This window comes from Ambystoma mexicanum, chromosome 14, assembly GCF_040938575.1.
Source record: "Ambystoma mexicanum isolate Mex_15411 chromosome 14, UKY_AmexF1_1, whole genome shotgun sequence".
NCBI classification, from domain to species: Eukaryota; Metazoa; Chordata; class Amphibia; order Caudata; family Ambystomatidae; genus Ambystoma; species Ambystoma mexicanum.
In genome coordinates, this window is record NC_090940.1 from 635,968,456 (window position 1) to 635,993,091 (window position 24,636).

At 50.1% G+C, this 24,636-nt stretch overlaps 1 protein-coding gene across 1 annotated transcript in view; it reads left to right on the top strand.

Moving 5' to 3' along the window:
• Positions 1-16,296, top strand: part of EIF5 (eukaryotic translation initiation factor 5) — a 42,013-nt gene extending 25,717 nt beyond the window's left edge. Inside the window, exons 8-12 of the mRNA XM_069638122.1 lie at positions 796-954; positions 8,495-8,656; positions 9,133-9,297; positions 12,189-12,323; positions 15,901-16,296. Of these exons, the coding sequence (XP_069494223.1) occupies positions 796-954; positions 8,495-8,656; positions 9,133-9,297; positions 12,189-12,323; positions 15,901-15,990 (711 nt within the window). The 3' untranslated portion in view covers positions 15,991-16,296. The remainder of the gene's footprint in view (positions 1-795; positions 955-8,494; positions 8,657-9,132; positions 9,298-12,188; positions 12,324-15,900) is intronic.
• Positions 16,297-24,636: the final 8,340 nt, after the last annotated feature.

Genomic DNA, 24,636 nt, shown 5'->3' on the forward strand with positions numbered 1-24,636 from the left:
AAAGTAGTGGTACACACCCATTCTCAACTTTCAAACTTTCATGTGATCATAATATAGAACTACTGTGTTTTTTCCATAACTCAACAAACTGCAGAAAAAAGCCTTCATACACTAGATGTACGCAGAGCTGTCATGTTCTAGCTTCAAAATACAAAGCTGATTAGAAAAACAGATAATTTTGTTTTGTATCTGTAGCTGCTGGAAGAGATCCCTAGATCTCTAAAGCGGCAATTTCTAAATGGATTGTCAACTGTATCTAACTTTTTATTCTCTTGCTAAGAGAACATTGCCATTTAGGCCTAGAGCACACATGAAACACAGGAGCAACTGTAGCCTTAATAGCAAATGTATCCCTAGGTGCCATTTGTAATGCTGCCACTTGGAATTCAGTGCACAACTTCACCCAACAATGCTGTCTGGACACATTCCAAAGGTGATGCAAGCGGCATCTTCAAACAACCCACAGCCATCTTATGTAAAGCATGTGATTCTATGCAGATCCACAAGCCTCAGATAGGATACACTACTCCAAGTGATCGCATTGCTGATGCTTGTATCTGCTTGGATTCACATACGCCTGCCCATCCCTCTACTCTTGGAGTTCAGTTTTTTGAGGGAAGGGGGTGCATAGATATTTCACACCTCACGGTCTCTCTACCTACACTCGCTGAGTGTTCATGGGTACAGGTTACGTCACACTAGGGATAGTATTACAGACCCGCTATGTTTCTGCAACAAGAATTTGCTGGATGGGGCCCTGGCATAATGTGTTCTTTTTTTTTTTTTTTTTTGTAGGAAGACGAGGATGATGAAGATTGGGGTGAAGATACTACAGCAGAAGCTCAAAGACGTCGAATGGAGGAAATAAGCGATCATGCAAAGAATCTCACCCTTAGTGAAGAACTGGAAAAACCTATAGAAGATAGAGTTAATATATTATTCAACTTTGTTAAGGTAATTGATGGGTCTTACTGGAGTGCTCTTTGATCCATCTTTGCCTTTCATGTGTAGATTTTTGTAACTAGCACATACAGACTCCCTTACAATACTGCAGATAAAAAGCCTTCTCGTAGTACTCGGGAAGCAGGGGCCCTAGAACACTAAGAACTAGAGACCTGGGCTGTGGGAGTTCAAGGCATACCCCCACCCCCTTATTTTTTTTATTTTTACTTGCGGTTTTCCAGAGTGTTTTAAAAGGCAATTAATTGTGGGGTCTCCAGCTCAACCTGCTTCAGACTTGCTGTCCCATGTCTTCTAATTTGCATAAATCCTAGACTCTGACCATCTTAAGTGCTTGCCAGCCATCTGTGTTGTCTGCCAGGCGTGGCTGAGCATTCTATTGTGATTTTAGAATCCAACTTTCCCTTCTGAAACCTTTCTCTGTTTACAGCAGAGGCTTGTCACAGGTCGACAAGCCTCTTGCTGCAAAAGCAGTCCTTCTAGGGTGCCAGTGTCCTTGTTCTAGTGTGCTTTTCATGGGTTGTTCTAGTGTGCTTTGCATGGGCTGTAATGCGCAATGGCAAACGTTTATATTAATGGAATTGTCTGCCATGTGGTTAGAACCGGCCCTTAATCATTTTCGTGGCCCCGATCACTTTTGTTGTGCACTGGCCCCACCTTCAGTTCTCTGAAGGCCCTGGCTTTGGTGCCTTCACACCGCTGCGGTTTTTGCTGTCAGTGGCTTTGACGAGCAGGACCTTGTAGCATCCTGCATGGAATATTGCCACACTTTGGTATAGAAGGCAGGAACCCCCATGGGCCCTCACTTATTGTCTGTGAGCTGTTTTAGGGCTAGTGGAGGGCTCGAGAGGGAGTACCTGTGTGGCCATCCTCCTATAGTGCCCTGTTGGGTCAGGTGGCACACGGATCTACATAGAAATGATGCCATTCTCCAGCATGGGATTCAAAAACTTTCTCCTACACCATCACTGGTCTCTGGGTCATACTGCCACCAGCCAATGACTGCCCTTTCCCTAAGCCCCTCAGGCAGCCATCTTCAGATTTTAACCTCACGTTCAAGTGTTGAGGAGTCCTCTGGTCTTTGCTCTTCGAGCTTTCTATCTTTTCTGTTCTTTTTTCAGTAGGACTTTTTTTCAATTGAACCCATCTACTCCATCGTCTGTCCATCCAATCAACGGCAGACCTGTTTTTCGACTTCATTCTTCGCCCCTCAAAGGCTTAAATCGCCAAGTGGTGTTCTTCGAAGTTTCCGGGAGCCCATCGGGCCTATACTGCGCCAGATCATGTCGGAGGAGGAGGAGGGCCTCCCTCTTCAAGCTGTACACCAGCTGCGGTTTGCAGAATGTTTTCACGGAGGACCAACATTCCCAGTGCCTGTATTGTTTGCACCTGACGCACAAGCAGGAAGATTGTGAATTTTGCCGTGGCTTCTCCGAGCGCACTTTGAAGGACCACCACTCTCGACTAGCGACTTGGCTCAAGGCCCAGTCCTCCATCTTGAGTGGTTCTCTGGGGGCATGCCTCGTCCGGATGAGGGCGTTCCATCCGTGGGGGCCCAAGACCATGCCAAGCACCGCGAGTCCGCTTCCGCTGGGGTCACTGTGCAAGCGGGTCCAACGACGGAACGCGTTCATTGTCTCAATCTACTTGAATCACCAGCTCTTCATCGAGGAGAAAATTGTCTGGAAAAGGCCAAACTACAAGGGATCCTCCCTTCCGACGCAGGCCAAGTCTGTCTTCCATTGAGTTGCTGTCTGCCGCTTCCGGCTAAGAGACTCCTCCCTCCAACAGCAGGGGGGAAGAAACTTGATGCCCTCGGTCTAGAAAGTAGTGGGGTCCCAGGAGAATAGCTCAGCAGCGATTTGCTCGCCTTGGAAGCAACACAGGTTCGATCCCCGGGTCCATGCTTAGAAACCTCTGGGTATTAAGCGCATTATAAATAACCTATCATATCCTCCTATTCAGCGACTGTCAAGGCGGCCAACGCTATAGCAATCCTGGCCAGGTACGACCTGGAACATTCGTACAAGATGGCTCCAATCTTCTGAGGACAAGCGAGTAGAGGCAATGGAAATCCTCCAGGAGGGTGAGGTGGCGTCGGACCATGCGTCACTGGCTTTGAACATTGCAGACACCGGGTTCTGCCAGATAGGGAACAGTGTTTGCCTTCGTTGTGGCTGGCTGAAAGCCACAAACTTCAGGCAAGAGGTCCAGACGAGGGTCCTAGACATGCTGTTAGGAGACAACCTAGTCGACGAGTCACTTCAAGCCATTAAGACGAGACAGCCTGTGCTCTCGGCATGCTGCAGCAGCACCGGCAGTCCTTTTGTCCCTCAGGAGTGAAGTCGGGAAGGTCTTGCAAGCGTTTTGGCAGCGGATCGTCCTCTTACTGTCAACCCTCCCGTTCCACGAACCAGGAAGCCTACAGGGGTCGCTCCAAGGCCTTCGTAGGTGGCAGTCGTCATCAAGGCTCCCAGGGCGGCGTGCTGGCCTACAAGCGGGAGTGAACCAGCTGGGACGTTGGGCCTGCATCCCGGTGGGTGGATGGGTGCTGGACGCCCACGGATAAGGACAAGAATGCCCGTGCCTCCGGCGGCCGGTCCAGCAGCGCCGGAGCCACAAGGGGGCCTTCCGCCCAAGCGGAGGCGAGTCCATCTGCCAGCACCCTGCCATCCTTCACGTCCATCCCCTCTGCTGAGGGATGAGATGGATGACTGAACAGACCTCCCGTCGCCGTTACCCCGGGCTTTTCTGCCCAACGAGATTGGCTCGTTCCACGCCATGATCGCTAGGGCCTTGGAGCTAATTCAGCTGAACCCCCAAGAGACCGGTACGAGAAGAAATACAGGGTGCCAGACTGCACCAAGTGTCTCTGGTCTCAGCCGTCCCCAGACTCGGTGGAGGCCAGAAAGAAATCTGCAGGGTCGGCAGCATCTACTTCCACTTCCCCACCAGACGGCGAGGGGGAAGAAGCCGAAGAAGCGGAATGCCATCAGCTAGACTCCATTGGACGACCGGTCATCTCGTCTGCAGCAACAACCATTCAGGCAGCCAACGCTCTCGCCATCGTGGCCCACTACGACAGGGAGCTTTGGTTTAAAATTGCGCCTCTCCTGGACTTCCTTCCGACAAAAAAGGCGGAGGCCCTTGAAATCCTACAAGAGGGCGCGAGGTGGCGTCGGGCCATGCCATCACGGTGGCCGCATAAATCACTGACACTGGTTTCTGCCAGATGGGCAACAGTGTTTGCCGTCGTGGTTGGCTGTATAGGCCACCAACTTCGTCAGGACGTCCAGACAAGGGTGTCGGACATGCTCTTCGATGGGGACAACTTGTTTGGCAAGATGGTGACGAATCTCTGCAGGCCATCAAGGCAGACACCGAGACGGCATGTGCCTTGGGCACACCAAGAGCGACTGCTGTCCTTTCGGGCAAGTCCCATGGCGCCTCCAAGGATTCGGGGGCAACTTCTCTTCGAACCGTCAACCATCCCGTCCCTCGGCCCAGGAAACCTATAGGGGCCGCAGCAAAGGCAGGGGAACGACGAAGCAGGACTGAAACGGCCGTGTAGTCTGGCCCCCACGCGAGCACCCCGGTGGGAGGCCGGCTGGCGAACTTCGGCGTATGGAAATGCATCTCCACCGACCGTTGGGTGCTGGATTCCCTGGCCCACAGACACACCCTGGACTTTCAAAGGAAGTGTCCCTGTGTTCAACCAGTGGCCAGGCAAGAAAACCACAGCCCACAACTGCTTCTAGAGGTACAAGCAATGCTGAGAAAGGGCGCAATAGAACTCTTGCCGAAGAGGCTCCGGTGTACTTGCTGTACTTCCTCGTCAGGAAAGACTGGTGGTTGGTAGCCCATCCTGGATCTCCGCCGCCTCAACAAATATATCAAGTCCCAGTAGTTTCGGATGGTCCCCCTCCAGCACGTGCTGGGACAGCTGGAGGAAGGGGACTACCTGACTTCGCTGGACCTGGAGGATGCTTATTTTCACATCCCAATCCACAAGGGGCATCGATTCTACGCTTCGTGGTCCAGGGGCAACACTATCAATTCAAGACCCTCCCCTTCAGGTTGAAGTTGGCGCCAAGGGTCTACAGGGATCCACGTCTACACGTGCCTGGACGATTGGCTCATCCGAGCGAGTTAAGGGAGCTTGCCGTCGAGCACACAGCGAGGACCGTCCGCCTGCTCCCGTAACTGGGGTTCTTGATAAACTATATGAAGTCCTGCTTGGTGCCATCGAAGGACGCTCTGTTTCTGGGGTCCAGGCTCAACAGTGTTGTGCCTGGCTTCATCGGGGGGGGGGGGGGGTGAGAGAGAGGAGAGGTTGCATTCTCCTTCCCCCTGGGACGACCTGTTCCTCTATGCGTTTCCCCCGTTGCTTCTACGACTAGTCAACTCAGACGGTCCCGGTACAGGATGATCCTCGTCGCACCGGTGTGGCCGATAAGGTGCCCGGACCTTCTGGACATGTCCGTGTCCCCTCCAATCAAGCTTCCGGCGGATGCAGATCTTTTCCCCAGGGAAGGAGGCGCAATTCTGCACCACGACCCAGGGTCGCTGATCTTGCAGGCCAGGCTCCTGCAGCACTAGAGTTTGGTGGGTACGACCTTCCGGCGGAATGCAAGGAGGTGCTTGCCAAGGCCAGGGCTTTGTCTAAGCTGAAATGATACGGCCATAAGTGGAAGAGGTTCACCGTCTGATGCCTCGCACAGAAACTCAACCCTCTACGGATTACGGCCCCACAGGTGCTGCGGATTTGCGATTGCTTGCCAAAACTGAGTCGGCCCATGCTTCCATCAAGGTTCATCTGGCGGCTATCTCCCATTACACCAGAACTCCAGGTCGGTCGTTGATGTGGTCCCACCACCTGGTCAAGGAATTCATTAAAGGACTTTTCTGTTCGTTCCCACGGGTGAAGGCTCCGGCCCCGGCATGGGAGTCCATGTGGTGCTTACTAGGCTCATGGATTCCCCGTTAGAGCCTATGCATTCCGCGCCGCTGAAGTTAGTATCGTGGAAGACAGCGTTTCTTGTGGCCAACACCACCGCATGACGAGTGGGAGAGATTCAGGCCCTCTTATAAACCTCCTTACTTGACATTCCACAAGACAAGGGTGGTGCTGAGGACGGACCCCTCCTTCTTGCCCAAGGTGCTGTCGGACTTCCATCTCAATGAGCCCTTGGTGTTAACTGTTGCTGCCGGCTAAGCAGCCTTTGCACTCGCTGGATGGGGCTAGAGCACTGAAGCTCTACGTGGACTGGACGAAGTGTTTTCGGAAGACATCACAGCTGGCAAACCAAGGAAAGGCCCTCTGCAAGGCTTCCATTTCCAGGTGGCTCTCTAGCTGCAGCACCGGTTGGCAAACTTATTGTTGCCTGGCCGTCCGAAAGCCCATTCGACCAGAGCGACCACTGAAATTAGGGCGTTCTAGTCTGGTATGCCCCTACTAGACCGCTGCAGGGCTGCTAGGTGGGGAGGTAAGAGATGCTTAATGTTGAGCCTTGCCACCTCCCGTGGTTGTGCATGCGTGTACTATGTATTCTTCATGTGATATCTTCCAGACCCCATGCGGGAGAAGCAACAAGTTACTTACCTGTAACTGTTCTCCAGCATGGGTCTGCATGGATACACGTGCAAACCCTCCCATCTTCTGCTCTTCTCTTCGTCCTACTTCACGTGCTACCAAATCTGAAGATGGCTGCCAGATGAGGGGCTCAGGGAGAGGGCAGTCATTGTCTGGGGGCAGTATGACCCAGAGCTCAGTGATTGGTTTTTAGGGGAGACGGTTTATAAAAAGTGGAACTTTTTATTTTATTTTTATTCCCAGCCTGACTGGGAATATTCAGGAGTATGTGAATTCATGCTGGAGAACACTTACAGGTAAGTAACTTCTTCCTTAGTAAATATCCAGATGGTGGATTTTTCAGAATCAGCAGTGCCCACCCTATTCTGATGCACTTGGAAAACACGAAGGCCTAGCCAAATTTGTTTGGGTAGTGTCTTGGACTTGGGAGGGCATGGGTGTGGTGAAGGTTTCAGTTGGCACACTTGTGATGAGAGCAAAGAAGCTGGTCCTACCAAGGTCCCTCTTTGTGGTGGAGAGCTGCAACTTCAGGGAAATGCTTCTTCCATAAGCTAAGGATATGTGGAGTTGCACATCAACTCTGCAAGGCGAGATTGAAACCGGAGGCGGTCGTCTGCCTAGCCCACGGGATAGTTCTGCGACTGTTGTGTACTTACAACGTAGTATGTTCGGGTAGAAGTCTGGGCTGGTTGTTCCCACCAATTATGGGGTTGAAACGTGGATTGTTTTGTCCAGGAGATCTGCAGAGGGATCGGGCTTTGCCAGGCAAGTAAAAACGGTGTTGCTGGCCATCTTCCAACCAAGAGTTCTGGGTCTTAAGCGGGTTGCATTCATAAGAAGGGTTCTTGAGTTGTGGAAGAAAAAGCATTGCACCTGGATGTATGCAGAGCATTATTCGTCTCCATTAAGACTAAACCAATCGGAATAAGAGCCAATCATTTAATTTGCAATGGGTCGCGGGGAGTGGAGGTGATCTCATTGCCAATGCTACTATATTAAGATGGATTGCATGATGCATTCAACCATTATATTTATCCCAAAGGCTCATTCCACACACACTAGATGTAATTTTGACTTTCATTGCTAATGTCCTATTAGAGGAAACGTGTAATGCTGTAAGATGGGGTTAGTGGTAATACAGTACTGTTGTATAGATAACTACATTCACAAGTAGAACAAGCAATTCTTTAACATTTATTCTCGTTTGTTCCCATTTCTCACACTGCTTTGGGTACTGATTGCTAATCAGTGCATAGCATGTGAATCTAAGCAGATTCTCAAGCTCCAGAAGGTATCCAGTCATTTTTTCGAAAACATAGTTTTGAGAAAAAAAGCATCCTAAAAATGCATATTTTTTTTGTAGGCAAAGTTTTTACAAAAATGGCTGTAAAGGGGTTAAAGTCTACACATTTTAATTCGAAACTTTGCATTCGAAAATGTCGCTATAAACCCTCTAAGACAAACTGCTTGCCTCATCGTTTTTATGTAGTTTATCTGCTTTGTCACAAGTGTTCGCCTTTCCTCCCCAGCAAGGGAGAAGAGGGACAGGAGTCTTCTCAGTTACTTGAATGGGACAAACCATCACTTTGTGTGAATGATTTTGGGGCCCTGTACATGTAGGATAGGGATCGTGTCACAAAGCACCTGGTGAGTTTTTTTTTTTTATTCGAAAAAATGGAATACTCTGAGCCAACCATTAGATGACAGACCACACACGACCTGGGATTTTTAAGTAGATCGGATACAAGCTATAGCAAAAAATGGCACAATGCGGGGTAGAGGGGCATGGGATATACACAGCACATTTTGGGGGAGGCGGTTAGGCACACTTGCCCGGTCTATGGGGTAGTTCCTAATCTTTCTATTTTTGTTGCATATACAACCATAGCAAATGGGTTTTCAATCCAATGCCTAATGGATGATTTCTTTTCCTCTTAACAGAAAAGGAAGGATGAAGGTGTTATTGATTCATCTGACAAAGAAATTTTGGCAGAAGCTGAGAGGCTTGATGTGAAAGCAATGGGCCCACTGGTCTTAACGGAGGTCCTCTTTGATGAACGGATCCGGGAACAGATCAAGAAATACAGGCGCCATTTTCTTCGAGTAAGTGCATTTTGAACACCTAGTTTTGTGGGGGTGACTTGCTGTCCCAACTTTCCCATTGTATGCGCTTGCAGAATGGTTCAATGCACTCAACCGTGCAACGTACATTGGCTCGAGATTCAAACTGAATCCTTTTACTATGCTATGACATTTATAACGCAACTATACACATGTTTCAAAGCACAAACTGGCATTATGAAACCATACTAACCCTTTATACAACTGCATTATACAACAGAGGCAGTATGCATCTAGTAGTAATTATCTTTGTAGTGTTTCTTAATGAGAAAAACAAAATGACACTACATGAGCTGAACTTAACTTTAATTGTTCCACACGAACACCACATTCTAGTGATCTGAATTTTAATTTGTAGCAGGGTAGATTTAGTGAAGGCAGTGAGGTACAGTGTAGTCTTTGGAATGGAAATTGGTGTCTGCATATCCCTTCTCACAATTGTATACTTTCTTTTGTAGTTTTGTCATAACAACAAAAAAGCACAGAAGTACCTACTGCATGGTTTTGAGTGCGTGGTGGATATGCATCAAGCGCAGCTTCTGTCTAAAATTCCACGCACTCTTAAAGACATGTATGATGCAGACCTTTTAGACGAGGATGTGATTATCAGCTGGGCCGAAAAGGTAATTATTTTTTCTCTACAGTATTTCACCTATGATTTAGGTCAAAATTAACAGTGGTTGGCCTGCACCGTAGTCTCACTGCATACTCCTTTGATCTCGTGCATTTTTTGTAATTTGCTGTGGTGCTTTTAAAATTGAGGTGTAGAATTAAGTTACCACTGGCATTGCTCCTGCAGCCTGTGGACGAATTAAGCCTGCCAAACCATTACAGAAGGGGAGAGGGGGGCCTGAATGCATCTTGGTCCCCCTGCAAAAGAGGTAGTCCAGCACAAACTAGGTCACAGCCCTTCTGCACAATATCGCAAGCAACCCCAGACCTGTTTCTGCTTTGTAGATTCGGTCAACTCTTCATGCTGGCAGCACTGTGCGGGTGTTTTTAATTCTAGTCTGGTCATTTTACAGTATCTGCTTCTGAACTTCAGTAATTGGGCAAAAAAAGTACAACCTGTTTTGTTGGGGGGGGAACTCTGGGGAAATGCCTCCACTGGGTGCCACGTCGCCAACCATGCACATTAGCAGCGTAATTATATGCTGGCTGACATACAAAGCAATAACTGGCAGCAATATAGCCAGTGGAACCACATTCCTTGATACCCCATGTGTCTGTTGTCCACTTCTAATCAGTCAGTGATTCCCTCCTCGCTTCTGCCTATCCCTCGGCTCTACTCCTCCACAACTTTGCTCTGGCACTAAGATGCAATAGCGGTCACATTTATTTACTCTGTCTTATTAAAGTGTATTGAGCATGCGATATGATGTCCTGTACATGCTGGGGCTCTAATAATTCCATCTTTTTCTAAGCCAGTGCTAAACTACACCACCATGTGCATGCAGCAGACTGTCCTGGCAGGCCCTAATATAGGCATGGGTATTATTGTTCAACAGTGATATGTGAATTTCCTTAATGGATATGTTAGAAAATGTTCATAAATAGATTAGTAAGCTGAGTAGTTTAAGCTGCTGAGTAGAATCTGTCAACCCTGACACATGGTTTGAGAAACTAATACTGGAACATTAAAGAGGTTCCCAGGAACTCCCGTCCCCAGCATACTCGCAGGCCCTGTGTATGAGCCAAGTATTTAACAAATAAAAGTATGGTAATTCAATTTCTCCAGCATGGGGTCTGGCATGGATTCACATGATCATGAATATTCCCCATTGTCTGGCTGGGAATCCTCAGTAAAAGTTTGTTTCTGAAATGTCTTACTCCTATAAATCAATCACTGAGCTCTGGGTCATACTGCCTGTAGCCAATGACTGCCCCTCCACAAGCAGTCATCTTCAGATTTTTACAGCACGTTCAAGTGTTGGGACTCCTTGTGTTTAGCTCTCCCATTTTCCACTTTTTGGTAGATGTACTAATTTTCGGCTAATCAAGCCCCTGTGCTCCATCGATCAACCCTCCGACTAACTGACCCGTTTTTCAGATTCTTCAGCGCCACTCGAGGGTGAATTTCGGCTTGTTTCTTCGTCGAGGCTTCCAGAAGATTCTGGCCTACACCGCGTGGACCATGGCTGACTAGGATTCCCCCTCTCTGTTTTGGCAAGGCCAGTCCCCTTAGCCAATCGGACAAGAGTGCGACTTGGGTTACCAAGGGAACCGGTGGCAGGGGTCCAAAGATCCCTCCCATCCTGCCTACCTAGACTTTCAGGTGCCCTAAGGAGGGCTTCTGTGCAGAAGCCCGCGAAAAGACAGCGAACAAAGGAATACTCACTGGTTTGGCACGCAGAGAAAAACATGAGACTTAAAAAAATGGCAAACCCAGCCGCAGCCAAAATTTATTTGGTCAAGTGGGTTTGTTTGATGCTAATATAGCCTAAAATATTACCATGTTTATAGAAAATTTTGGTAGGGTAGATGCCACTGCCACCAGCCAAGTTTCGATGTAAAGGGAGCGAAACGAGGCTCCAAGAGATGCAGACAAAAAATAAGAATTCACCCTTTCCAGTACTCCATGTAAGATGGGGTCTACTGGGTCTGTAGTAAAAAATGACTAAAGTTAATGGCAACGTTAACTTTTCTAGGGGACAGTAGTCAACCCCAGAAAAGTGGAGTCGGTGGAAAGTCTAAAAGACATCCATGTGTCACTGCACTGAAGGTGCTGTGTAACACACATGAAAATATGAGGCCATGGAGTAGGTGAGGCTCCAGATCACACAAAGTGAAAACGCACAAAGCTAGAACAAGGCTCACACTCTTACCAGGTGAAAAAATAAATCCTAGAAATCCAGCAAATCTGCTGAGGGACTCAGTAGGTAAGGGAAATAAGTAATTTGTGAATTCTTCCTAACGCCCTAAGACGAGGGCGCTGATATGGGTGACATACTGTCGTTAAAGGTGGCGCAGGGCCTCAGCTGCCCCTAAAGACTCTCGGCGGACAGTCTTTCTACTCTGGTATCCAGAGATTCATAGGAGGATGCTGGTTCCAACCCCCCCCCCCCCCCCCCCCCCCTGCGGCGCCAGCCGTGGCCCCGGGGACAATGGTCCCGCTGGAGACTGAAACCTCCGGCCAAGAGGAGGAAGAGGCACCCTCTGCCTTTTTGTCACCCCTCTGAGGGACAAGACTGATCCGGACTCTGTGACGACTATGGGCACGGGAGACAAAGGCAGGGGGGGAACGGGGGGGGGGGGGGGCAACCATCGCCTCCACCAGATCATCCCCGCCGGATGAGATTGGATCTTTGCATGCTATGGTCTCCAGTGCGTCTAGCTTTTTCAGCTTGCACCGAGAAGGACGGTTTCTTATATCAACAGCGCAAATTGGCCTCATTTCTATACACTATAATCTGTAATGGGGAATGCAACTGTGGTGTATGGTGCTTAGCATTTGCTTATTTTGACTTCTTGGAAACCATAGACTGATTTTAATATACTGTCTTTCCACATACAGGCATCAAAAAAATATGTCTCCAAGGAGCTTGCCAAAGAGATTCGTGTCAAAGCAGAGCCCTTTATTAAGTGGCTGAAAGAAGCCGAAGAAGAGTCCTCTGGTAATGATGACGACGACGATGATGAAAATATTGAGGTATGTGGAAGAGGCTCATAATCCTAGACCAAATAGTTACTTCTCAATTCCAACAGTTGTGTAAGCGAGCTCATTGCTTCATGGCTTCTGTCCAAAAAATGGTACTGAAACAGCCTTCCTGACTGTCGTGATTGCTGACCATTTGACTTTGCTGATTATGATGGCTCTTAAATTGGCATCTTACTCTACAGGCTGCTTCGCAGCCAGTTTGGAGTCTGTGCATGCCATCAGATGACTTTGCCCCTTACGTGTCTACTGTGCAACTTTGTTCTTGAAAGATTGGGGTTCTCATTACACTTAATGTACATCAGACCAGTATTTGATATTTTCAGTAGGCTTGGAGCGACCATCACTGAGCTCTGGGTCATATTGCCCCAGCCAATGACAGTCCTCTTCCTAAGCCCCTCTTCTGGCAGCCATCAGATTTGGCTTTCGAAGTTCCTATTGTCAAATGGAGCCTGTGTGCTCTTTTGCTCCTTTGCCCGGCAAGCGGGAATCCGTTTGGCGTCTCGAGTTTCATCGAAGATTCCAGAAGGCCATTGAGCCTACACCACAGCAAGGTCTAAACCAGAATCGCATGAAGGTTTTAACAGTCATTACTTGAACCAGAGGTCCCCTGGGTGGTTGGTTGGGCATCTTATATGCTACCAATGCCAGTGTGGATTCTGTAATCTAGACTGCATTATGATGCTACAGTGAAGACTGCTGAATTCGCCCCCCCTCCCCAAAGCCTGCTTTCCTTGCTGTGGTGCCAGTACTTTTCTAAAGCAGTAGCTTCTGCATCCAGTGAAGCCAGAACTCAACATTTCGAGTAAGCCATTGGTAAATAATTGACTGTTACTGAGTAGGCAAATGAGTGTTGTGTGCATGTGCAGAGCTGAGGCGATCTGATTCAATATATGCTTGACTACCAGCTTGCAACTTGGAAACCTTACCACTGCTGCAGCTTCTTGTTTTGTTGCCCCGAAAAATTGGCCAGTCTAGTTGATTTGAAGAGAACCACCATCCACAGACCAGTCGTATATGTGTAATACGCTCATTACTGCATAGTGTTGATTGTTTGACTGTTTGACAAGAGGCACTGCTTACTGGATGAAGGATAATGCCACTAACAATATTAAAGTAAATGCACTTTCTCCAGCATGGTCTGCCATGGATTCACATGCTCATGAATATTCCCTGTCAGGCTGGGAATCCTCATTTAAAAAAATGATTTTAATTTCTGAACTGTCTTTCTTCTAATAACCAATTGCTGAACTCTGGATCATACTGCCCCAGCCAATGACTGCCCTCTACCTAAGCCCCTCTGGCAGCCATCTTCAGATTTTTACTGCACGTTCCAAGTGTTGGAGTCCTTATGTTTAGCTCTCAAGCTTTTACTGATTTTTATCGCTCTCTGGGAGAATTTTACGCTGCGCAGACCATGTCGGAGGAGGATTAGGCTCCCCTGTTCAGGCTATACTGCGGCTTACGTAATGTTTTCTCTGAGGACTTGCGTGGCGGAAGGCTGTGCATTTTGCCAGGAGATACTGCCCCGCACAATGAAGGATCAGCATAAGCGGCTCGAGGAATGGTTGCAGGCCAAGGCCTCTGCTTCAGGTGGGTCCCAACAACATGATTACCCTGTTTTCAAGAAACCTGAGTGGTCTTCTAAGACCTTTGAGGGCGCTCCACCCACGGGGGGCCCAACGGAAGGCTACACTGCAAGTTCACTGTCACGGAGGGCCGTTCGTTGCGTTGGCAGTCAGGGCGAGTACAAGCGTTTCCAGTCACCAGCCAACACTCTGGCTCCTCATCCAAGCGAAAGTTGAACCATCCGGGCAAGTTCAAGGAGAAGCCCAAGTCCGACCTGCTGGAGAAGGCCGATTGGGGGGGGGGTGGGGGTCGGTTCTGTCCCTAAGGAGAAGGCTGCAGGTTTGACCAAGGTTGTGAAGGCCCAGGTACATCCGACAAAGGCACAAGGGGTGGTGGCGTCCCTCGCGAAGGCTGTTGTAGCTGATCTGCAGGGCGCAACCCAGAGTGAGAATATCGCTGTCAAGGAGGGAGTCCTCTTTTCAACCCATCAAGAAGATGATGCCCATAATTTCCCTTCTGGTTGCAGAGACTTGGTGGGTGGGAGTTGCAGGAGGTCCTCCAGGGCTGCAATCTCGTCAGAGGAGCTTACCGGCCACCAGCCCATCCAAGAGGAGGAACCCGTCGGGAACAGGCCCTACTACGGGGGTTCCGACAAAGGTGATGAACCAGATCGATCTGTTTGTGATGGCGAAGAACACCAGGTGCCGGAGGTTCACCAGCAAGTTTCCCCAGCTGGGGAGCATGGGGAGGCATTCTCCTGTTCCTGTGTTTCCCTTGTTCCTTCTGCGACTTATCAATCCACTCAGTCCCGGTGCAGGATGATCCTTGTCGCACCAGCATGGCGGAGACAGATATGGTACCTGGACCTTCTGGCCATGTGAGCGTCCCCTCCAGTCGAGCTTCCGGCGGATGCAGATCTTCTTGCCAGGGGAAAAAGGTGCGACTCTGCACCACAACCCAGGGTTGCTGAACCTGAAGGCCTGGCTCCTGCAGCGTTGGGGGCGGGGGGTGGGGTGTTACGGTCTCCGGCGGACTGCAAGGAAGTGCTTGCCAAGGCCAGGTCATCATCTACACTAAAATGCTAGACCTAAAGGTTCGCCGTTTGGTGCCCTGCACAGATCCACCCTCAACGAGTCACTGCTCCGCAGGTACTACCCTATTTGGTGTTGGCCAAGGCAGGACTAGCCCATGCCTCCATGGCGGCTATGTCCCGCTACACCAGATCTCCGGGGTGGTCGTCGTGGTCGCACCGTCTGGTTAAGGAGTTCGTCAAAGGACTGTTGAGCTTGTTCCCGCCGGTGAAGGCTCCTGGCGTGGGAACTCAATGTGGTGCTGACTAGGCTCATGGGGCCTCCAATGCGTTCCTCGTGGCCATCGCCTCTGCACGACAGCTGGAGGGGTTCAAGCCCTGTTCTGTAAGCCACCTTACTTGACTTTTCACAACTCGAGGGTGGTGCTGCGGACGCACCCCTCCTTCATGCCCAAGGTGCCAGACCCCATGCTGGAGAAACAAGTTGCTTACCCGTAACTGTTCTCCAGCATGGGTCTGGCATGCATTTACATGTGAACCCTACCCCCTCTGCGGCTCTTCTCTTGGTGCTACTGCCACTTTACATGCTACCAAATCTGAAGATGGCTGGCTGAGAAGGCTTAGGTAGAGGGCAGTCATGAGCTCAGTGATTGGTTATTAGGAGAAAGACAGGTCAGAAATAACACTGAAACTGAGGATTCCCATGCTGGAGAACAGTAAGTAACTTGTTCCTTGCTTTTCTATGAAACGAGGATTCCCAACCTGATGGAATAGCATGTGAATCTTGTGATACCAATGCAGGTTGTTACAGGGAAACAATGTATTCCTTGTGCATTAAGTGAAGGGTTTCTGACTGGTTACCATTTGGATGATTTGAATATACTGGTACCGCCTTGCTTGGGTGTAACTTTCTCATGTTTAGCTTGGGTCTGACTGCATTAGATGTGTAACTTTCCTTTTTTCTTTCTTCAGGTTGTGTACTCTAACACTGCCAGTGTTCCGAAAATTGAGACGTTGAAAACTGCAACGAAAGAGGATGATATTGATATTGATGCCATTTAAAAGCAGTGCAAGCCAATTAAAAAAAAAACATGACAGCATTATTCTTTGTTTTATTCCAGAAGTGCAACATGAATGTGAAGAAGCTGCAAAAGCATAACATTGTGCAACACTTTCATCTGCAGATGTCTTTTTATTAAGATTGGTCTTATTTAAGCTTTACAACTTTAATAGTCAATACACCTGTTATTTTTGCCTACACACAACACGTGGATTCTTTTTAAATCTTGGTATTGAACATAAACACATGGTGCATATTTTTACAGTTGTGCAAATAAAAGTTATTTTTCTTTGGGTCACAATTTAAAACTGGTGTTTTTCAAATCTGTTGGCAGGAGACGTGCCGGAAACTTGTTTCTTAATTTAAGAAGGCGGACCAATCAATAATTACTGCCATGCACTAATTGTTAAATCGCCCCACTCTGATTTGGTAGGATGCAGGGTAGTAGAAGGCTTATTACTTGGGAACTGTTGCTTTGCAGCATGATCTAGTTTCATTAAGCTTGTGCGTGGGGTGCCCTCTCAAGATTGGTGTAATATTACAAATGTGGATGAATTGTGCGCACCATACAGCCTTTTACCCACTGTGGTACCCCATGGTACCCCATGTACTTTCTCGCTGTACCGAGTTTTAGACTGGTTTCTCCCAGCAAGGCCTATAAAGCCTGACTGATGTTTTACGTGCACTGCTATACAGCCTTTTACCCACTGTGGTACCCCATGTACTTTCTCGCTGTACCGAGTTTTAGACTGGTTTCTCCCAGCAAGGCCTATAAAGCCTGACTGATGTTTTACGTGCACTGCTATATCGGGAGTGTTGCTAAGGTACCCCTTGGTCTTAGAGCAGTGGTCTTTAAACTATGGGGCTTCCACCCTAGCCGCCCTACCCCCCCCCCCTGTGTCCAAGGGGGCCTGAAAGATGGCTAGGTGGTGTGAGGCTCTTCAAAAAGGCAGTACAGCGACTGCTTTTAACACAAAATAAGCACATGACATCTGGGGGCCTGGCATTTCTTTTTTTTCAAGTGGGGCTCTACAAAAACACTGTCTTATGGATATTTCATTTCTATCGCGCTCATACACAAGGGTTTCAGTGCGCGATGAGGCAAGGGGAACAGACAAAAACAACGAGCTTACTAGGCCCACTGACATTGAGAATGTGCAAGTGCATGGTAGAGGTAGAAGTGCATGGTGGGGAACAAAAGGAGAGTGCGGAGCAAGGAGGGGAAAAAACATGAAAAATAAATACAAAGGCAAACGGAGGGAGTGCAGGTGGCAGTGCTGGGTTTAAAGCCGCAGGCTGGGTAGGTCTGATAAGTGCAGGAAGAACAAAACAAAGGGGGGGGGCTGTAGGGGTACAGATGCAGACCCCAGTGCAAGGGGTGGCCCAGAGGCAGTGCGTGCAGGTGTCAAGAGGAGCAGGTACCTGGGCCCGGAGGAAAGCGGGTGGCCAGGTGCATGGTGCCGAGGAAGAGTAGAATCGGCTGGGGGGGGGGGGGGGTCGCAAAGGCAGAAGCAAACGGGAAGGTCTTGAGGTCCTTCCGGACTGGAGATGGTTCTCATCAAGTTTTAGAGTGGCAGGGAGGCTGTTCCAGAGGGAGGCCCCAGCCGAAGACAAATCTACCCCCAGCTCGTTTCTTTGAGAAACGACTAACCCTGAGGGAGTTAGAGGAGCGGAGTGCTCGAGATGGGAGGTATTTGCGGCCCCAGAAAGCATTGTGGACAATGCAGAGGGTTTTGAATTTAATCCTTGCATCCACTGGGAGCCAATGGAGAGATTTCAGAGCTGGAGAGATGCGATCCCAGGGCTTGAGGCCAAGGACAAGTCTTGCAGTCCTGTTCTGGATAAGTTGCAAAGGGCGGAGAGTAGAGGTAGGGAGAAAGAGGCTGTTGCAACAGTCCAACTTGGAGAGAACCAGAGCTTGGGAGACAGTGAGTTTCTGCGGGAAAAGGAAGAGTACCTCTGAGGAGGTGCAGTAGGAAGTTTGACTTTTTTGATACGTCAACGATGTGGGAGGAGGAGTGTGGAATCAAAGGGGACACCAAGGTTCTTGGCCTCGCAGGTGGGGATAGGAGGAGGGCCAAGGGAGGCCGGCCAGAGGGTGAGGTGAAAGGAAGGTGATCTGATGAGGTCATCCGGGCGGTGTTGGTACGCTGGGGCAGCCTGTGACCAAGATGAATGCCTTCCCTGACTTGGGTGCCCTAGATCATGCACATTGCAGTTACTTAAAACCCCATATCTAACTTCTACAGTAAATCTTTCAATCAATACAACACAGGAGGAATGCACCTTGTGAGGGGTCTGGTGGTCGTCTGTTGGATTTACCGGTGTTCTGACGTCTGGTATTCCAGGTCGAGGGGCTGGGCTCTGGGGGCTTGTGGCGGGTGGTACACGTTTTCTACTATAAAGGGAGGTTCTGTGTCTTGTCTCATTGTCGGGGGTAGCCTTTGTGCGGGGTCAGGCTTCTTGGGGTGGTCTGGGGGATTGTGGGATTTACGAGAGGGGGCTGGTAGATCAGTGGATTCAAACGTAAGTTTATTACTGTGCTGTAAATAACGCAGGTGGCGGCCGGTGGCCTTGGATGCTGCGTTGGGGCCTCTGACTCTCTGAAGCGGTTCCAGCTTGGTCGGGGGAGGTGGGGGAGCACGGCACAGGCCTTAGCTTTTTTTCTACTTGGCAGGCTTCGTAGGATAGGAGGGAGAATGGCCTTGCATATATTCACAAAAGGTATTTTCCTCGTGTGTTGTCTAATTTTTGAATACAAAACTTTTATATCATTGGTCTTCTTTAAACTACTATACCATACACATATTCTACGAGTTCATTAAACATTCTGTCAATATATTCAGTCCGAGTACCTTTTCGTTACCTAACATTACATTTGCTACAGAGTTTGATTATTTTATGTACATTAGACGTTACATGAGGTAGTTCTAGATTATGGCCTACAGAGATTGATACTCGCCGCTTTGGGTGATAAAGAAAACATATACGAGTTCAGGTTTCTACATAAAATTGAAAGAACACTTATACAGATAAAGTCTATACGTTTGGTCGACATCTTTCTCTGTGGTTATAGCAGCACTAGTCCAGACCTGGGGTGATATCATATAACGTTACATCTTTATGGTTTATTCACAGTTTACAGGATCTGTTTAAACAGAGGTAGTTCGTTAATACCAATACTTGAATTATTTTCTACTTTCTTCAGATAGTGATGCTTCAGCTTTTTCCCCGTCACCCCGGCCTCGCGGACCAGGTCATGCGGGGTGCAATATTACATTGTGAACGATAAAATGTTAGTGTTGGCATCTCGGGTTTAGCTCATACCCGACTTTCTCATGGGAACGCGCTCGCAGCGGATCTACCAGGGCTACTGCGGCAGGGATACTTGGAAAGCCCTCCAAAGGTGGGGGCCGCGCCGCAGCGCGCTGAACTCACGCCATCTTTGCTGGGCAAGAAGGCTTCTAGGCCTGTCTAAACGTTAGTGTGTATGTATGATGGATACGTGGGGGCAATGTCATCGGCGGGCAAGCCCTTCTCCACCTGGGCCCGGGTGGCATGAGGGAACGCCCGGCGAGCCATGGTCCTCACCGGGGGAGAATCATGCAGGAGAGGGGGGCCCTAAGGCCTGTCCTCCCCTACACCACGGCGAGAGGTTAGACCCCTGGGGAACACCACAAGTGGAGAGGAAGATAGATGGTGGGAAGGACCCACGTTGGACCTGGGAGGATCGATTGGAGAGGAAAGGTCAGCCAGGCCAGAGCCTGATCGGTGATGCCCAGGTTATCACGCAGACGGTTGAGCAGGATGGTATGGTTGACAGTGTCGAAGGCAGAGGAGAGATCGAGTAGTATGAGGACAAAGGGAATGCTAGAGTCCAGGATGGAAAGCAGATCTTCACGGATGTTCAGGAGAGCAGTTTCTGTGCTTCTGCCGATCTAAAGCCAGACTGATGGTCGTAGAGAAGCCAACAGAGTCAGAATGAAGGATTAGCTGAGAGATGGCCAGCTTTTCAACGAGTTTGCCCAAGAAGGGGGTAATGGAAATTGGGCAATAGTTGGCTGGACAAGAGGGATTAGCTGTGGGTTTCTTGAGAGGATGCACAAGGGAGTGCTTAAGAGGGGAGGGGAAGGATCCTGAGGCAAAATATTCTTAAGAGATTCTCCTCTACCTTGAAATTAGGCTGGGGGTCGCTTTGTTTAAAATGATCTGAAAGCAACTCATTTTGCTTTGCTTGGCCTTTTGGACCCTCCCCACTCGCTTCATCAACCTAGAGGTTGTCACAAAGACCTGAGTCACATGAATAGTACGTGTTCTGCTTGGAAGAGGGGGTGGCCACTGGATGTGTCCCCGGACCTAGGCCTGTAATCTGCCTGAAACCATTTGACTGGTAAATGCCGGTCTGGCAGGGTGGGGATTGAGGGGGGTTGTTTCTGGAGGGCTGTCCCAAAGCCTGACAACATTAGTGCCTGGTGTGATTGGGTGCAGTTTTCACTCGCTGCCTTCAAGGAAGATAAAAGCAGACGCCCACTCTCCTTGTCAGCAACTGGATCATTTCTCTTGGTGTACTTTCCCTGTTGGTCCTGACCATGTCTGCATCACTGGGCCCAGATGCGGGTGCCCCATTCCTGTCTGGAGACTGGACCAAACTGACCAGCGTCTTCATCCAAGGACATCATGCAAGTGCTTTGTTTCATTCTCCCTGGCTGATCAGCACCAGGAACCCGTGCTACCTCAAATCCTGCAGCCGTAGCCTTGGCTACCAAATCCTCTTCTGGCAGATGCAAGACCCCTGCATAACCAGCAACCACTAACTGCAGCATACCCCTGAGCTTGGTGGATTGAGAATCAATCTCCGTATGTGTCCTACTCCTATGTCTCGTCCCCTTCCATACTGCAGGGATTGCCTTCGCTAGGGACGAGACAGAACCTTTTTCACCAGAAAAAAATATTCCCCTTTAAAAGTAGAGGCGCAGCCCTGGTAGCATGTGCTCCCCTGACTCCGCCCACTGGCACCACCCCTCAGTCCCCTTGTCCGCATCAACCAGTTTCACCAGCGCTCCTGGGTTTGGCTGCGGCCTTGTAATACCACGTGCTCTTCCCTGGATACTTTCTTCCGTCTATCAATCGGGTACTCTGTCCTCTGGCACCACGATCCCTGGCGCATGTCAGCGGGTTGCTCTTCCCTACATACGCTCACCACGCTCTGCCTCCGTTGCCTTGGCCCCGACCGCAGCTGGGAGGGTTGTACTGCGTGCAAAATGCTTACACCACGTGCTCTGGAAGAACAGGTTAGCTCGGTGGAGGGAGCTCTTCAAGAAGTCTCCTCCAGAGGAATTGACAAAATCAAGGTCCAAGATGGAGCCGTTTTTTTTCCATCGCACCCTACAAGAACACAATGCCTTTCCAAGGGAACTCCAGAGTGGGAGGAACCTTTCAGGGTCTCACTAGCACAGGTAACTAGGCTACTGCAGCTACCGGCCGCTGGTCCGAGGTCATTAGATCCTTCCGGAGACAGTGCTGAGGGACCGCAAGGTTCTTTTACAGGGTGTGCACCTGAGGGGCTACGCCATAGTACCGGCCAGATGCCTGCAGGCAGCACTGCCGGCGATATGCTGAGGGCAACACTACTACCAGTCCCCATCCTTCGGTGTAGGGTACGTCTCATGCTCCACCGCCACGAGTCCTGGAGGAGGCCAGGCCCAGTGAGCCACGCACCATGACTTTGGCATGCGGCACGCAGCTCAACAAAATGGCTCGTCCGATACTGCCCCTTGGCGCGGAGCAGGTGGGGGAACAAGCTTAACCATCAACATTGCAGGGCAGGTTTACCCTGCAACCGGCTAGACAGTATGCACCGGCCCCAGCAGCTCCGTCAACATCACCTGCTGGCCCACGAGGACATGTTCTTTTTGAAAAGTTCCTTACTTTCATGAGATGTCCTCAGATGGGGGCCATCCTTCGGGATGTGATAAGGGACATGGTCCCTCTGCCTGTGCCTTGAGTCGTTCCTCCTAGGCCCCTGGTCAGCTCCTGCTGCCCTTGCTGGCTCCTTCAATTCCTGTTCCCCTGCCTCCGACAGTTAAGGCGGTTCCACACTAGCCTCCGGTCTCCACACTGCAGCCCTCTGCGTCCAGCTCTCCTCCACCTGCTCCGGACCAGCTGGACACCCTGGTTGACACTGACCAGGAAGAGGACCCCCCCAGACATGCAGGTGGCCTTCAATGAACGGCTTGCAGGTTTGCCAAAGTACTTGGGGCATCCTCAACCTGGTCGAACAACCGGGGGTGGGGGGTCCTGACTGAGGTCCTCACTCTACACCCCACGGGTAGAACAGGGATCCCAATGCAGAAGGTCTCCTTGGCCAAAAATGGTTGGCTTAAACCCCACTTGGCCCAGCCTGTGAATCGGCGTCTCGACACCAAGTATAGGCAAATGTAAGGAGATCTACTCTTGCTGTCGGTGCACCCTCAACCGCATTCTTCTCAAAGCCTCAATCCTCGCCCACCTCAACGCCTCAAGAGTCTCATCAACGCTGTTGGGTAAGGAGAATATCTTTGAGGCTTACGGAAAGAACCTTTATTCTCCAGCATTGGATCTTTCATGGATTCACATGCTTAGAATATTCCCCGTCAACAGACTGGGAACCCTCGGTAAGCTTATAAAGCCGTTTCCCATAGGAAAACGTCCTATCTACGTTGTTTTAGGCCGCGCACGCACGCCCCACTAGGACGTAGTGGTATAAATGCCCCGCCCCCACGGCTCCCTTCAGATTTCAACCGTCTCCAAAGTGGGAGCACCTCGTGTAATTTCTACTTAGGTTGTGCTGTTGCAGTTTTTCTCCTGATGTCGGGGGGGAAAAGCAGTTTTCTGCCCTTGTGCTACGTGCGGACTAAAGGTGTACGAGGGGGACAGACATATGGCCTGCATATCACTCGGCTGACAAGTGCGACATATGTAAGGGCTTCTCCCAGAAGACTCTTAAAGATCGGAGTCGCAGACTTGTAGCTGGTTAAACGACGGAGCAGGGGCATACCTGCCTTCGGAGGTGGGCTCCACATGCAGCGCAGCCTCAGTGTCAAAATCTTCAGGGGCCCCGCGCCGCTCATCGTCGTCGGAACCCCGGTAAAGAAATCGTGACCGGTGGACAAGGAATCGTCGGTAGGACATTCCAGGGTCTCTTCTTCGAAGGCCTCTTCGTCCTCATCAAGGAAAGACAAAGAAAAATCTAAATCCTCCTCGGGCGATCGTCATAGATCAACCTAGAGTCGAGAGGCAGAGAAACGCAGGCCGAGTTCAGAAAAGGCAGGAACAACGCATAAGCCTGCGCGACCACCACCGGCGCCGACGGTAGGGCAGTCGTCAACTACTTCTCTGCCGCTGACGGAGTTGACATCAACCGTTCCTGGACTACAGGCGACGACATCGATGATGGGGCCGACTATCGCTTCGTCGGCGGAAATCCTGCAAGAGGCCTGCCGTCCAGAGGTCTTCGACCCAATTTTGCCTGAGGCACTTCTACAGCAAGAGGCCTTGTCGGTGTCCTTGGGGAGACGAGGCTGAGAGAGTAGCTGCCCTGCAGACCTGGGATTACAAGTTACCACACCTCCCCGGGAGCATTCCGGGTTCTGCCCCCCTGCTCAATCCGCAATCAATTTTGTCATTGGAGGTCTTGTCCACGTTGCAAACGTTGCTGAAGACACTGGATGACAGACTACCTCGAACTCCGGCCAGGTCGGTCGTTGACGATCTGGGCCCGTCTCGCCGCCCACCACCTTCAACCCCCGCGGCAGTGCTGCCGGAAGCAAACCTCTCGGCCCCACGCCACGAGGAAGGGGAACTGTTGGATTTGGAATCAGGCAGCAGAGCCTTGTCAGTGGTCTCCCTTCCCCCCTCCAGAGATCCGACCTGGGAGTCCGATGCAGAATTGGAAACCCTGAGGAGCCCGGCTCAGCCGTCTCCCCAGACGATATCTGGTCATTTCACAACATGATGGCCAGGGCTTGTACGGAATTCGGGCTGGCCCAAGAAGAGGGAAAAAAGGACTTTCTTTTCGACCACATGGGGGGGGGGGGGGAGAAATGAGGTCGGTGTTTTCAGTGTCCATCCTGGATCATGTGTGGAAGGAAGGACTTCAAACCATGCGTCACCCTTTCTCAGAGCCAGCGATGAAGGGACGTCTAGAGAAAAAATTCAAAGCCCTGGACTCTACTCCCAAGTGCCCCTCCTCACAACCAACTCCTGACTCTGTGGTATCGGCGGCGAGAAAGGCAAGGGCTCAACATAAGTGTACGCCCTTCCCCCCCCCCGGAAAGTGATGCCTGACAGGATGCTTTCGGCAAAGTCCTGTCGGTAGGTGCTACCACACTGAAGGCGGCCAATTCTCTAGCCATAGTTAGCTAGATACGACGGAGATGTGGCATCGGCTGGCTCCTATACTGGAACACCTTCCGGATGAACATCGCAAAGCAGCTATGTTGCTGGTCAGGGAAGGTGAAGAGGCTTCAAATCATGCCATAAACATCGCAGTAGGCCTTGCGGAGTCTGGGTTTAAGCAGGTGAACGGTGTGGTTCTCCGATGGCAAGCTAGGCTAAAATGCACCAACTTCAGACCGGAGGTGCAGTACAAGGTACTGGATATGCCTTTT